The following is a 13,381-nucleotide window of genomic DNA, read 5'->3' as shown; positions in this document are numbered from 1 at the left end:
TTATGTCTGGGAGTCCACACACTACCAGCAGATGTAACTTCTAAAATTATAGCTGTTTGTATGCACTGTGTTTAGACACATAAAGAATGAACTAGAATCTGGTGAGAATCATCAGCACTCTACGGTCTTTTTGACTTCCTTCCTTCAGAGTCCCTTATAAATTAGGGTTGAACTTTATTTTAAGGAATTAGAATCTAATCTAGAGAGACTACATAAATTAGTATCATATAAATTAGTTAATAGTTACCTAAGATTGGTATCAGAAATGACAGGATTATAAATCATATCAATCTTTGGCTGCACTTGATAGAACATGTTTTTGTACAGATGTAGGAGTTTTGTATTCATGCATTTGTTGTACATTTTTTTAAGCACAAAGAGGTATCCATACCGTGAATTTTGATGACACAAGTAACAATGGTTAACTTATATACTTTTACTAGTAAACAAATTTACTATGACATTCTAGGTATGTGGGTTTATAGGTTTGTGCATTTTTTTTTTTGCCTTAGTAAAATCTGTTGGTATTTCATATTGGTTTCTTAACCATCTTTTTAAAAAACTACGGCTTAAAGTCATTTTATTATTGTCTGATAATGAACTGTATACTTAACAAAACATAGTGAAAACTCCTTTCCCCATCAGTTATCTAGTAACCTTTAAAATCTAGTCTCTAATCATGCATACAAACAAGCACACCGAGACCAAAGGTGACCAAATACAGACATATGTGTTTAAAAGCACTGACACAAAACTGGACTCAGTATAATTGTTTTGTAACTATCTTAATCCCTCCTATTTTGGTCATAATGACTTATAAAGAACAGGAAAAATGAGACTTAAGAAATAATAGTCACACTAGCTTAAAAATGGATGGCTACCTTAATCTAATTTTATAATCTCTAAGTGATAAGGTCAGTTGAGAGCATGATATCGCCAGGCCAATGGGCAGCTTAGGCTCATATTAACTTTATGCAAATGAGGGCACCCAACCCACTTAGTGTTTCATAAATGATGGTTGCTATCCTTAATGGGTAAGAAGTCAGGTATTGAAAACTGATTAGCAGGTACCATACTAAAAGCTATTTCAGTGAGAGCATACTATCAACTACTCCTTAGTAAGCCAAAGCTTCAATCTTCTACAAGAGGACACAGATGGAAAATAACCTCCCATGAAAGCTGTAGACTCTCCCAGACTCTTCCTGCTCCCAGACTGTCACTGGATCCAGAGGCTTGGAGAACCAAGTGATGTGACGTAAACACCAGGCTGTGCTTTCACGTACGCTGAGAACAGGACTCACTATTGGGAAGTCTATGAAGGGCAGGTACACCTTGAGAGGGCAACAGTTGAGGCTGGAAGATTGTTTTAGAGCTGGGGGCGGAGGGGGGGGGAGTCTGATTCATTAACCTTGAAAACTAGAATTGGGTTTTAAGAGCTTGTAGGTTTTATATAGATTATGCAATGTTTTGTGCCAATCTGATGGAGTAAACACATTTTAACTTTTTACTGGATAATTCTATGAATTAACTACTGAAAAATAGCCCAAAACTTACACCAGGGAATTAGGGAATCAAGAATCCTGAATTCTTGAGGACGTTATCTTAATGTTAAATTATATAGACAATCTTCAAACCAAAGGCTAAAAATAGAATCTCTTCAAGTCATCTAGATTGAAAATTGCCAGGAAAATGGTTTATATTTACAGACATAACTTGCAAAGTTGGCTATACAAACCTCAATTTTTGCCACCCAGACTAAGTCACATCATAATCCATGGTTCTAGTGGAACAATTCCAAACTCAAACTCTGGACTCAAGTCCATAGGCACTTGCTTTTTACTAATCTAACACAGCTGCCTAAACTTGGACTTGTAGGAGAAAAGTCACTGAACTTCAAATGCGGGGTTTTTATCTAAGTTCATTTTCTCTTAGTGACAAGGCCTATCAGAGACCACAGGATGCTACTTTTCTGGGAAGGCAATATGACTGATGGTACCTTCCCAATGAGGACAAATAATAGCTTGGCTGTGATGAATGTGACTTGTGACCATAAGCCCATTTTCTTACACATTTTGCCTTGAGAAACAGTTATAACCAGATGTTTAGTATACACAAAATACTAAAGCATCTTTCAACTTATTAAGAATAACCTTAGCTAATTAATGAAACTAGGAGTTAGTGTAACACAACCGTTCAATAATGGCTCCTCCCCTAGTTGTCCCACAGCCGCACCTTGCACCTATAAAGCCATCATCTTCACAAGGGAACTGCCTAGGTTCTGGTATGTGCTTAGGATACACCAGCAAGGCCTGGCTACTCCTCTTCTTGACCTGCCTTTTATTCTTGAGCACTCTTCTATAAGCTTGGCGAGAACAAACCTTCACTGCCTTGAAAACGGACTCTGTTCCTTTAATGGCTCAAGTCAAGTCAAATGAATATAGATGCCTTCCAACAAGAATATGGATTTTTTTTAAAAAGAAACACTTTTCTTAAAAATGTTGCAAAAATGTTTTTGGGCAACCTCTTGAGGGGACTTTATGAAACTGGATCCAGATCTTCCCCAGCCTCTCCCTTACCCCCCCCCCTTCATTTAGACATCAGTCACCATGTCTTCCTGCTTTGTTAGCACACACATGCTGTACCTCTTCTAAGAGCTGCACTGGAACAGAGTGAATTGTTTTGTATCACTCTACATCATACTCTTTAGTTACATTTCTCAGCCTTGTTTCATCTATAATTCTACCTTTTGAACATGGTAGGACTAGGCTAACACACAGAAAATACTAACTCCACAGGTGTTGATATCTGACAGTGCTCTTTTTGCAAACAACAGTACATATCATATATACCAATATGCACATTACAATTTTTGTCTATGCTGTTTCAGTATCAGGAACACCAATAAGCCAACATAAACTTCCATCAAACTACATGCCAAGAAAAATCTTAAGATCCAAATTCAATTTGCACTGCCCACTCTGTATAAACCACTGGTTCCTGGAGATGGTACGATTAGTCATTATAAACACAGGCTTTAGAGAGTTGTGTCAAAATTCCAGCATTGTCCTATTAGTGAGATTTTGCTTTTCAGGCTCTGTTTTTCGTTTTTAAAACCAGTAAAGAGTTTCTAGAAGCTCCAGTGATCTAAGCCATCAGCAAGTGTCTGTATTTATCCTTTGCTTTAATGCATTTAAACTGTAATGCTACTGACTTCATTTGCATGAAACTCTGCACATGAATATTAATTGTAGTATAGTTATTTACACCCATATCCCAGGAATGTGGGGGGAACTACTTTAGAAGATAATTTTTACTGAAAGCTAATCAACTTAAGTAGATTGTGAGATTATAAATGATATGAAATTATTATAACACATGCCCATCAACTTAAAACCACTTGCTATACAAACTTTTGCAATTTGTTAAAGGTAATACATCCTACCTTCCTATGGTTCAAATAGAGTGAGGACTCTCAGAGAGCCAACAAGTTGTCTGTGTTGCTCAGTTACACAGGCAAAGTGGATTTTGTAATTATCAGTTGTGTTAAATGCACCAAATAAAGGTCCTGAATTAATGCTATACAGTGACACCTTAAATTTTTGAGGGTGAGCTGTCTTGTACATGTTTTTGTTACACGATGTCTGAGTTTTATTATAGATTTTAACTTAGGAAGCTGAAGGCTTCTAAGACTTGTAGCTACCTGCTAATGGTAAAGCACATCTGGAACTTAGCACATCCACCACACCAGATCCTGCCAAGTGTCATTCAGCAATCACAACAGACAAATAATCTGAAGACTCAGGATTTTAATTTTTCACACTGGAAGAACTGTGCACATTACAGCTTTATGCTCTATGAGCTGTACTTTATTAGAATGTTTAAACTTTACTTCATTAACTAGAAACACAGCACACACTACTTGGAGCTTCTCATATACTGCAAGGCATTTCACTGAGGCCCACTCAGGATCAAGTTAGACCCAAATATTAAGGATGAAACTACTTAAGTCTTGTTTACAAATGTGCCATTTCTAAGAACATTACATGAAGTTTTAATTCAAGTTCTCCTAAGAGCTAGCTTTATGACCAATCATTAAAGTCACTGTCATTTTATGTCTTCTACCTTCTGAAAAACTGACTTGGAATGAAAAACAATGCAATAAGGAAAAAAATTAAGTGTAGATCTTAACCACTTACCTTGTGATTCTCACACTAAAAATTTTAGAGTATATGCTCCTTTAAATGGACATGTTCCAAAATAGCAGCCACCATCATCCTTGCTTCTTGCCTAGTGTTAGTATCAGTAAATATGGGCCAACAAAAACATGCAGAATTCCATACTGAGATACATTTCACATAACATCCATTGTTTCATGCAAATGAAGTACACAATGACAGATTTAAATGGAAAACCATATATATCCATTTGCAACATAAGACACAGATATAAACTCCAGAGTACTAGCTTAGAATCAAACCAAGCTTCAAATATTGGCTTGGTCATTTTTCAGCAGTTACCTTGCACAACACTTGGTAAGTCAGAGGACACGACAACCAAATAACAACAGAAAGTGCTCACAAGTGAACACCTGTGTGACTTGACTATTTCTGCTCTCAGGACTAGAAATAATTTAGTTTCACTTAAGATTTTTTCATTCTTATCAATAGAACATACTTACTGCATAAAAAAAGTACTATATAGTACAAGATATATGGTACAAATGGTACACACAAAGGCTTTCCTTCTAAGACTGAGAGAGCTTTATATTGTGTAAAACATGTAACATGAAAAATTAGAGTACTCTCAAAGGAAAGTTGGTAAGACTTTGTTCAAAGAAGACATTCAAAATTAACCCCAAAAAGACATTGTGTAGGCCAGGCGGTGGTGGCGCACGCCTTTAATCCCAGCACTTGGAGGCAGAGGCAGGCAGATTTCTGAGTTCGAGGCCAGCCCGGGCTATACAGAGAAACCCTGTCTCAAAAAACCAAAAAAAAAACAAAACAAACAAACAAACAAAAAAGACTTTGTGTAGATTTAATATACTAAAATTTAGACCCAAATAGAAAAATTAACTATTCAAAAACCTAAGGTGTCGATGAGGGCACTAGTTTCTGGAAATGTACACAATATCTGTAGAGTATTGGTTCTTACCTAAGCCTGTCTGTCTGTCCTGCACACTGAAGAAACAAGTCAACAGCGCTTCACTGCTCTCAAGAGTCTCACTGCCAAGGCAGAGACAGTAGTAGTTTCCAGATCTTAAAACGGTGCCTACCTGTCCTGTACTCACAATGCCCCACACATACATCCCTTAATTCCATTTGTATAGTTCACTGACATAAAGAAGCCTTGCAATTCAAATCATTTTTTTTATTTTGTGAAGCTGTTTTCTAATTGTAATAAAATTTGAATATTTAAATGACAATTAAAAAATGCTGTCCCACAAAGAATGACAGCAAAGAATAACTTAACAATGACATTTTTTATAGCTGGAAAAATTATCCATCTTTCCTAAAATTCAAGTCACACACAAAAAAGCCCATCACATTATTTTTTTAAACCACTTAGGATAAAAATGTCAATGACCTATTGCTGAGAAATACTCGAATGCATCACATGAATTTTGTAAGGTAGCAGAGCCAGCACTGCCACAAATAAATCTACTTTAACCCAAAAGCAAGTGTCTACCAGAACAAGCAGCAAACCTTTATGTCCCTACATATACGTTAGACCTGATCTGTACAGATGAGCTGTCCTCACTTCCGAACTGTTAAAAGCAGCTTCCTTAGTAAAAATTCTAATTACACCGGAAAGGAATTCTTCACTGTTCCTCTGTACCTGTGGCAAGTACAGCAAGGTGTACTGAGAACCTGTCCATATTGGACATACCTTCACTGTCTCATGTAAAGGTGGAAAACATGTAGAGTTTAAGATCATATGACTTAAAATCATACAGTGCATATAAAAGCAAATTTAAATGCAATAAAAGCAAGTCTAAAAGGAAAATTATAATCCAAGACGCATGGGGAAAATATTTATGTGGAGCTTTTAATCCATATTAGAATTCAGTTATTGTAACTTCATAAATTTAACAGAAACCATCTTCTGAGACATACATTCTAATAAGTATATAAACAGTATTGATATTCAATGTAGAGTTGGTTACTTGTACTCAGTAACATTTCATTTTTCTGACAGAAATCTAGTGGTTTTCCCCAATTACATATCTAAAACATTATCTTGTAAGAAAAAAAAGGAACAAAATTAAATAAAATGGAAGATAAAAATACTCTGAAGTTAAAGCAAACTATAATCCTTGGCAGATCAATCAGGTAGAAAACTTCAGTGATAGTTGGAAGCACAGAGTAACGGACACAATCTTCAGCACAAAGCACATCTTTGAAAACAGGAAAACAACTCTTCAGAAGACAATGGATAGCTAAATATCCACGTCTGAAAAATATTGCTTAATCACTTTCTAAAACACAGCTGCAAGAACTGAAGAATTCCTTCAAACTATCAAGGTAATCTATTTATTGCATCTTTAGATTGCATTTTGAAACAATGGTGTACCACAGCTTCACCAAAATATATATTTAAACTGTGTGTGGGGGATGGGAGATATATTTATAAACAAATGGTAGAATGGATGTGCTTTTCAAAGGAACTGAATTAAATATAACCAGCTGCCACCTTTGTGCTCTGACATACTTGAGTTAGTGTGTATATGAATACGAAATTCATTTATTTTGTCTACAATAAATGAAATAAAAACACCACCCTATACAATCCACTATTAGCAGTAAGTACAACAGCAAAAAATTATTGTACAATTTATACATACTAAAATATTTTCTTTCTCTAGAAATAACTCAGAGCAAAACCTAATCATCTTAGAACTTAATTTGGAAAACCTCAGATTACAATAGAGAAAAACAACTCAGGGTATGTACTGATGTCCAAACAAAGGTCCTTGGTCATAAGGCTGTGAGACTAGTAAGTGCAAGTGGTAGGATAAAGCATGCGCCAATTGTATGCCTGGGTCTTTGTATATTTATCAAACCTTTAAACAATACCAGCTAAGGAAATGTCACAAGCAGAGCAAGATAACTGGGAATTTTGCATCTCTTTTGCCATTCTTGCTACCCAACTTACACAATGCGCAAAGTGCTAATAAGCAACACTACAGAAACACATTTACATCAACACTGAAGACCTGGGGAAATGAAATCCAACAATTTTATTTTAATGAGCTGTGTTTTCTAAATTTGTTTTATTTTTTTCCTGTTTTCATACAATATTGAAAACAAAACGCGGCACATTCACATTTTCCCGAGGAACTGTAAAGATGATCTCTACAGGGAGAACGTTGGAAAGCCTGAAGCTCAATCAACTGATGTTGAAAACTCTCAGAGGGAGTAGAGGCTTGATCTGAGTGGTCTATAACATGTACTGCAATTTAACAGAAGAGATGGTCGTCTTAATAGTATGATTTAAAAGAACTTCCCAGTCCATGCGAAGAGTACAGTCCAAGAATAAATCAAATTTCTGAATGCATTTTATGCTACGTATGTGTATACTTTGCGATCCTCAGGTGTTCGTGCCAAATATTCTCTCTCAATAAGTCCTTCAATACGTTTCTTAATAACAACTGGACTTGGTAAGAATCGAGCCTTCAGTTGCTGAGTTACCTAAAAAGAAAAGGTAAAGTCTAATTTTAACTAAAATACTTCCACATAAACAAAAATCCCAATCTTCTTACTAGAGGTGACATGCCATTTTAAAAGTAAAAAAATTAGTAACTGTACATCTACACTAAAAAAATTTAGATGCACCAGGCATGTTACCTGATACCTATAATCTTAGCATCTGGGAATGTGTGAGGCCTCAAAGTAACAGACAGATAAAAGAACTAGACAGGAAAAAGTACAAAAATTTTAAAGCTTCTACTTGAAAATTTAATGGATGTTTAAAACACACTTCTATGTGTCAAAATATAGGATTAGTTAGATTTCAGTATTCTGAATACATACCAGCATATAGTTTAATCATTTTGATGATATTATTAACTTCTGGGTTACCTTCCCAGTTCATAGAACCTAGTAGGATAGTGTATTTATAAGCAAAATCTCTGGATCCAGACTGCCTGGGTTTAAATTCTTGATTCTTCTCAGTCCAGCTCTGGGATCTCAGAGATAAGTTAACAGATGAAATCCTTTACAGCAATCGCACCCAATACTAAGAGCAACTTCTGGCATTCCTTGCTCCAACTTCGATCTTAAACATGATGCTACCAGTAATACATTCACTGTAGCAGCCAGTCTGTTAATCGTAACACACACACACACACACACACACACACACCACCACCACCACCACCACCACCACCACCACTACCACCACCACGCCCAGATTTTAACTGCAATGTAAGCAGCTGTTTTATCCTATAAAGGAAATAAAAAATTGGTATTAACAATTAGTAATGGAAACAGAGAGAATCTAAACCTTTGTCCTCAAAGATCACGCTCATTTCAATAATCCACCCTGACTTACCATCTACCCTATTAAGCCAGATTTTCTTTTACTCTTGTTAATCAAGGCTGTTTTCAAACATGCAATTATTGGAAATTCTTTGAAATGTGAAATTTTAGCATTCAACTATGCAACTACACCTCTCAGCCTCCTACAATTACCACAGTAGTATTAAAAACTTTGCTCTTGGCAGGTAGTTCTTTTCCAACCTTAGCTTCTCTGTCTTCTCAGAGTGCACTTAATCAACCTACTTATTAAAAAAGTAAATAACAACAACAAAAATCTTACTACCACCCACTTGAAATTGCCAATCCTTAACTCTATCTTACAGACTGAATAGGCTTCTTCCTTACAAGGTCTAAATTGCAATCAATTCTCAAAACCATCTTCAACTCTGGATTTGAACGTACTTCATAATGCAGAATCTGTTAAAGGTTAGATTGCTGACCATAGCATTTCTAATTCAGTAAGTCTGGGTGGACCAAGAACCTCTATTTCTAAGACTTGTGACATGAGCACAGCTGGCTCAGAAAGAACCCCTTTAAAACCAGTGTCCAAGGGTGTCTTCTCAGTGTCATTCATTAAAGCATTCTCACTGCTCCCGAATATGGAACTGTAGGGCTCTTTCTTGCAGTTTTTTTCTTTTGTTATTTCCCATGGTACTCCCGAGCAATTTAATATGTACTCAGTTCTGACTGTATTTCCATACAATGTGAGTTCCCAATTCAACATCTGGCCTTCTCACTTTTTTGCCATAATCGACTCCTGCCCATGCATATGCCAGCATACAATAAAGTCAACTGTACAGACCATTATTAATTACGATATGGATCACAGAAGCACTCTGTTCTCTCTCACTCTGTAGTTAAAGGGCTCAACTTCTGTCTACTCACTCAAGCCAAAAATCCAGATTAAACTCATCCTTCTCATTTGCCATCATTGGTTAATGAACTGCCAGCTCTCTTCTCAACTCTTAACTATGTTAACGGTTTCTCATGGGTATTGGTCTTGTAACTTATGAAAAGAAGCTCTCAAAACAATGGTAAATTAATAATGTTCAGAAATACAGGTGACTTGTTTATAAAGGTATATTGATATACAGGGCTTATGCACAGTATCTTGTTCTTGGTGAGCAGTGTTGTGTGACAGTGACGTTGACCGAGGCTTCAAGTATCCTTACCTCTGCTACTAAAACATTGTGCTGCATCTTCTTCCTAGACTTCATTATTCGCACTATAGCAGCTTCTATCTCATGTTTTCTGTCATCATCTACTTTCTGTCTTGTTTCTTTCCTTTCTGGGTCGGATTCACCTTGTTTGGCTGCAACTAAAGTAGAAATAAAACCATTTATCAGAAGTGATTAATAATTTGGCTTATAATAAAATGTAAAATAATTTAGTGTTATTTAGACGAAAATTCATCTCAATTAGAGTATGCACACAATAAGCAAACATTCATGCTCACCTCAATTAAGAATTATTCTTTGCAAAATTAGAAGTTAGGTTTAGAGGGGAAAAATAAAGTCTTTTTTTAAAATGAGAAAGAGAGAGAGGGAGAGGGAGAGAGGGAGAGGGAGAGGGAGAGGGAGAGGGAGAGGGAGAGGGAGAGAGACTGACTGACTCTCATTATACGTCCCTGGCTGGCCTAGAACCTACTACTTAGACTACTACTACTTAGACTAGTATGTTCTCAAACTCGAGTTTCACCTGTTCTGGTCTCCTGAATTCTGGGACTAAAATTGCACTGGATACATACATGCCTGGCTGACTAGAATAATTCCTATCCTAGAAGAACAAGGTAGTGGATATCTTCAGTGGTAACATTAGTAGTACACAATTTACAAACTGTCCAGGACTTTCAGACCTCAACTCTTACTTTTCCATCATGGCTTCCAACTTTTATTTCAACAAAAATATTTCAGATAGGCAAGTATCTGTTGTGTCTAATTCATAAGACATTGTAAGAGAGGGAAGAGCAAGTATTGTCAAGATTCTATCAGTTATACAATAAAAAAGCATCACTGAGTTATCAGAAAGGGAAATATTGCTCTGTAGGCCTTGCCAATATCTCCTTGGAATTTATTACCTAACAAAATTCTTTTCATAATCTCATCATTATATTCACACTGTATTCCAAACTTTAGGAACGTCTGACTCTGTCTTTTCTATTGTGTTTGAAGTAACCAGTAATAGACAAATGAACTAATGTATAACTATGCTGTAATTGATGTAGCAAACAACAAAACCATTTGTTGTGCTATTTGGCCCTTAGACGGAGATAGGCATGAAACTTTCTGAATGAAAGCAGAAAAATCTCAAAGAAGCATGGCTGAGAAACATGGCTGACTATTGCATAGATGTAGAAATAAGATAGAAGATTTATAATTTATAAGATTATTCTGGCATGCATACCCATTTAGCTACTTGTAGGTAAAGTCTTGATAATGCTTTTAGGCTGGAGAAATGGCTCAGTGGTTAAGAACACTAACTATTCTTCTAGAGGTTCTGAGTTCAATTCCTAGTAACTACATGGTGGCTCACAATCATCTGTAATGGGATCTAATGCTTTCCTTCCTCCGATGTGTCTGACGAGAGGGACAGTGTACTCACATACGTAAAATAAATAAATCTTTAAAAAAAGGCACTCGACCAAAAAATACTGCTTTCTCCTGGGGACATGGCTTAGTGTTCAAGAGCCAAGAAGCACTTGGCCCAGCATGTGTAAAGCCACAGACTATAGCTCCAGTACCTTATCATGTCTGTCTGTCCATCCACCCACCCATCATCCATCTCTCCTAATGTCTCTTTCTCACTCAAAAACACAGAGACACATACATAAGAAAAAACTGTGTTCAGTATTATAAGAAAAGGAGTAAAAGACAATAAAAGCAATCTACACAAAGAATTATTTCCCACCCATGTTGAATGAAAAAAATAAAAGATTAAAAGAAATAAAATATAAGTGGTAACACTAAAACACTGAAAGAACAAAAGAAATCATTGAGACAATTGAGAATATAGAAATATAGATAGAATATACATATTATGAAATTATTTTTGTGTGTGATACTGTATTTGAATAATGTAGGAAAACATCTTATTTCAAGGAGATGTATGTTCTGAGGTATGTTTGTCTGTACTAATATTAACCTTGAAACCAGGTAGCAGAATGCTTTCATTCTAAACAATGAAAAAAACAGGAAGGCTTTTTGTCACTTACAAACAAGAAAATAAAAACTCATTATACACACTGAATAATGTTTTTATTATCAACATGACAGACTTTACTAAAAATTGTTCACAACAGTATTATTTATGCTTTTAAATTAAAGGTAACACTGGCTTTACAATTCTAAAACTTACCCTGTTTCTCATCTTAGGACCAAGCATATTTTTATAACAATGAAACTATTAATTTTTAAGAGGAATTCAGCAGATGTAAAACTTTTTATTGTAAAATATATAGTATTTTAAAAAGGAAAATTTAATTGCAGATACCTGTTTGAATCTTGACTCTGTGTAGCTTGGATGTGAATTGATCATTAACTGTAAATATGTGGCCACTTTCTATCTCCTTGGACTTGGGTTCTTTTGTGAGGACCCGCTGTGTTGGTTTACCACAGGCGAGGGACTGGAGGGCTCTAACAAGTTCTCTTTCAGGAATATCTGTCTCTTGTTGAATCTCCTGAAAATTTCATTAGATTTAACATAATTAGATTTTCCCCACAAAGATTAAAAGTACATTAGTTAATCAGCAAATAAGTAAATCAAGCAGTAGCTAGAGAAAGGTTAATTCTATTAAGGAATTCATTTACAATAAAGAATCTCCTGAATATTATGACTTGCTACTAAAATCTTATTATTTGGACAAACTATAAATTGTTAAAAGGCAAGGGCAATTCTGCTTCAAAAAGTATGTAACAGATTCTCTAAAAATGCCTCTGCAGGTACCAGTAGGCCTTTGCCAGCATTCAGATAAACTGCTACAGCAATCTCAGGAATACTTACTATAGCCTAAATTTACTTACAGCACACTCAGTCAAGCTTTCACAGAAAACAAACATCAAAAGCTGATCGACTATATTTAATGCCTCTGGGATCGAAATAAGATTTGACTACTGGAAATTAACATTAAACACAAAATCTAAGATATCTGTTCTGTTGATAACTTTTGTGTATGTTATGATATTAATATAACGCTATACAAGAAAAATAATAAAAACAGAGAAAAACTTGTATTTTTTTAACTTACTGTTCTCATGTAAATGGGATAATTAAAAAAACTACACACTCATATGACTTAGTTCATACATGTTCTATGGAAATATAAATTAAGTAAAAGTTGTGAAATGCTATTTTACACATTTGTTTTAAATAATTATATGCTTCTTCTATAGACAAATACTAGATGAATTAATAGGAAGCTAAATAGGTCTTATTTTAGATTATAGATAGTTAGCTATAACATATTTTAGTCATATTTAAAAGAACTGAAAACACTCTTAGGTAGTTAACACAGCTGTTTCAGGTACAGATTTATTTCAAGAATTCTGTGTCTATTTTGCTGAGTCTGAATTCTTCATGCAGGTTTCAGTAGTATTCTGAACTGTATCATGTAATCATGTAGAACCCTTTTATTTATTAGTCAATAAATACATAAGGAATTACTACAAATATACATCCATTTCTCTATGAGTATGCTTAAATATTTCTCTCTACCTATTACACAGTACTACACATACTATGTGGTGTATGATTGCTATCAATTCCAAATGAAAAACTTTTTTCTTCCTAGAGGGGGTCTCTCTGCATAGCCCTGGCTGTCCTTGAACTCAGAGATCTGCCTGCCTCTG

At 35.4% G+C, this 13,381-nt stretch overlaps 1 protein-coding gene across 3 annotated transcripts in view; it reads right to left on the bottom strand.

Moving 5' to 3' along the window:
* Nucleotides 1–6,026: 6,026 nt before the first annotated feature.
* Cul3 (cullin 3) overlaps nt 6,027–13,381 on the bottom strand; it is a 75,356-nt gene continuing 68,001 nt past the window's right edge. For all 3 annotated transcript variants that reach the window (XM_028789452.1, XM_028789450.1, XM_028789451.1), the window contains 3 exons: nt 12,027–12,213; nt 9,710–9,855; nt 6,027–7,688 (listed from right to left, as the gene is read on the bottom strand). In XM_028789452.1, the coding sequence (XP_028645285.1) occupies nt 7,557–7,688; nt 9,710–9,855; nt 12,027–12,213 (465 nt within the window). In that variant the 3' untranslated portion in view covers nt 6,027–7,556. The remainder of the gene's footprint in view (nt 7,689–9,709; nt 9,856–12,026; nt 12,214–13,381) is intronic.

This window comes from Grammomys surdaster, unplaced genomic scaffold (assembly GCF_004785775.1).
Source record: "Grammomys surdaster isolate TR1022 unplaced genomic scaffold, NIH_TR_1.0 125833, whole genome shotgun sequence".
Taxonomy (NCBI): domain Eukaryota; kingdom Metazoa; phylum Chordata; class Mammalia; order Rodentia; family Muridae; genus Grammomys; species Grammomys surdaster.
The sequence above is the reverse complement of the archived record's forward strand: the minus strand, read 5'-3'. Positions and strand labels throughout refer to the sequence as shown.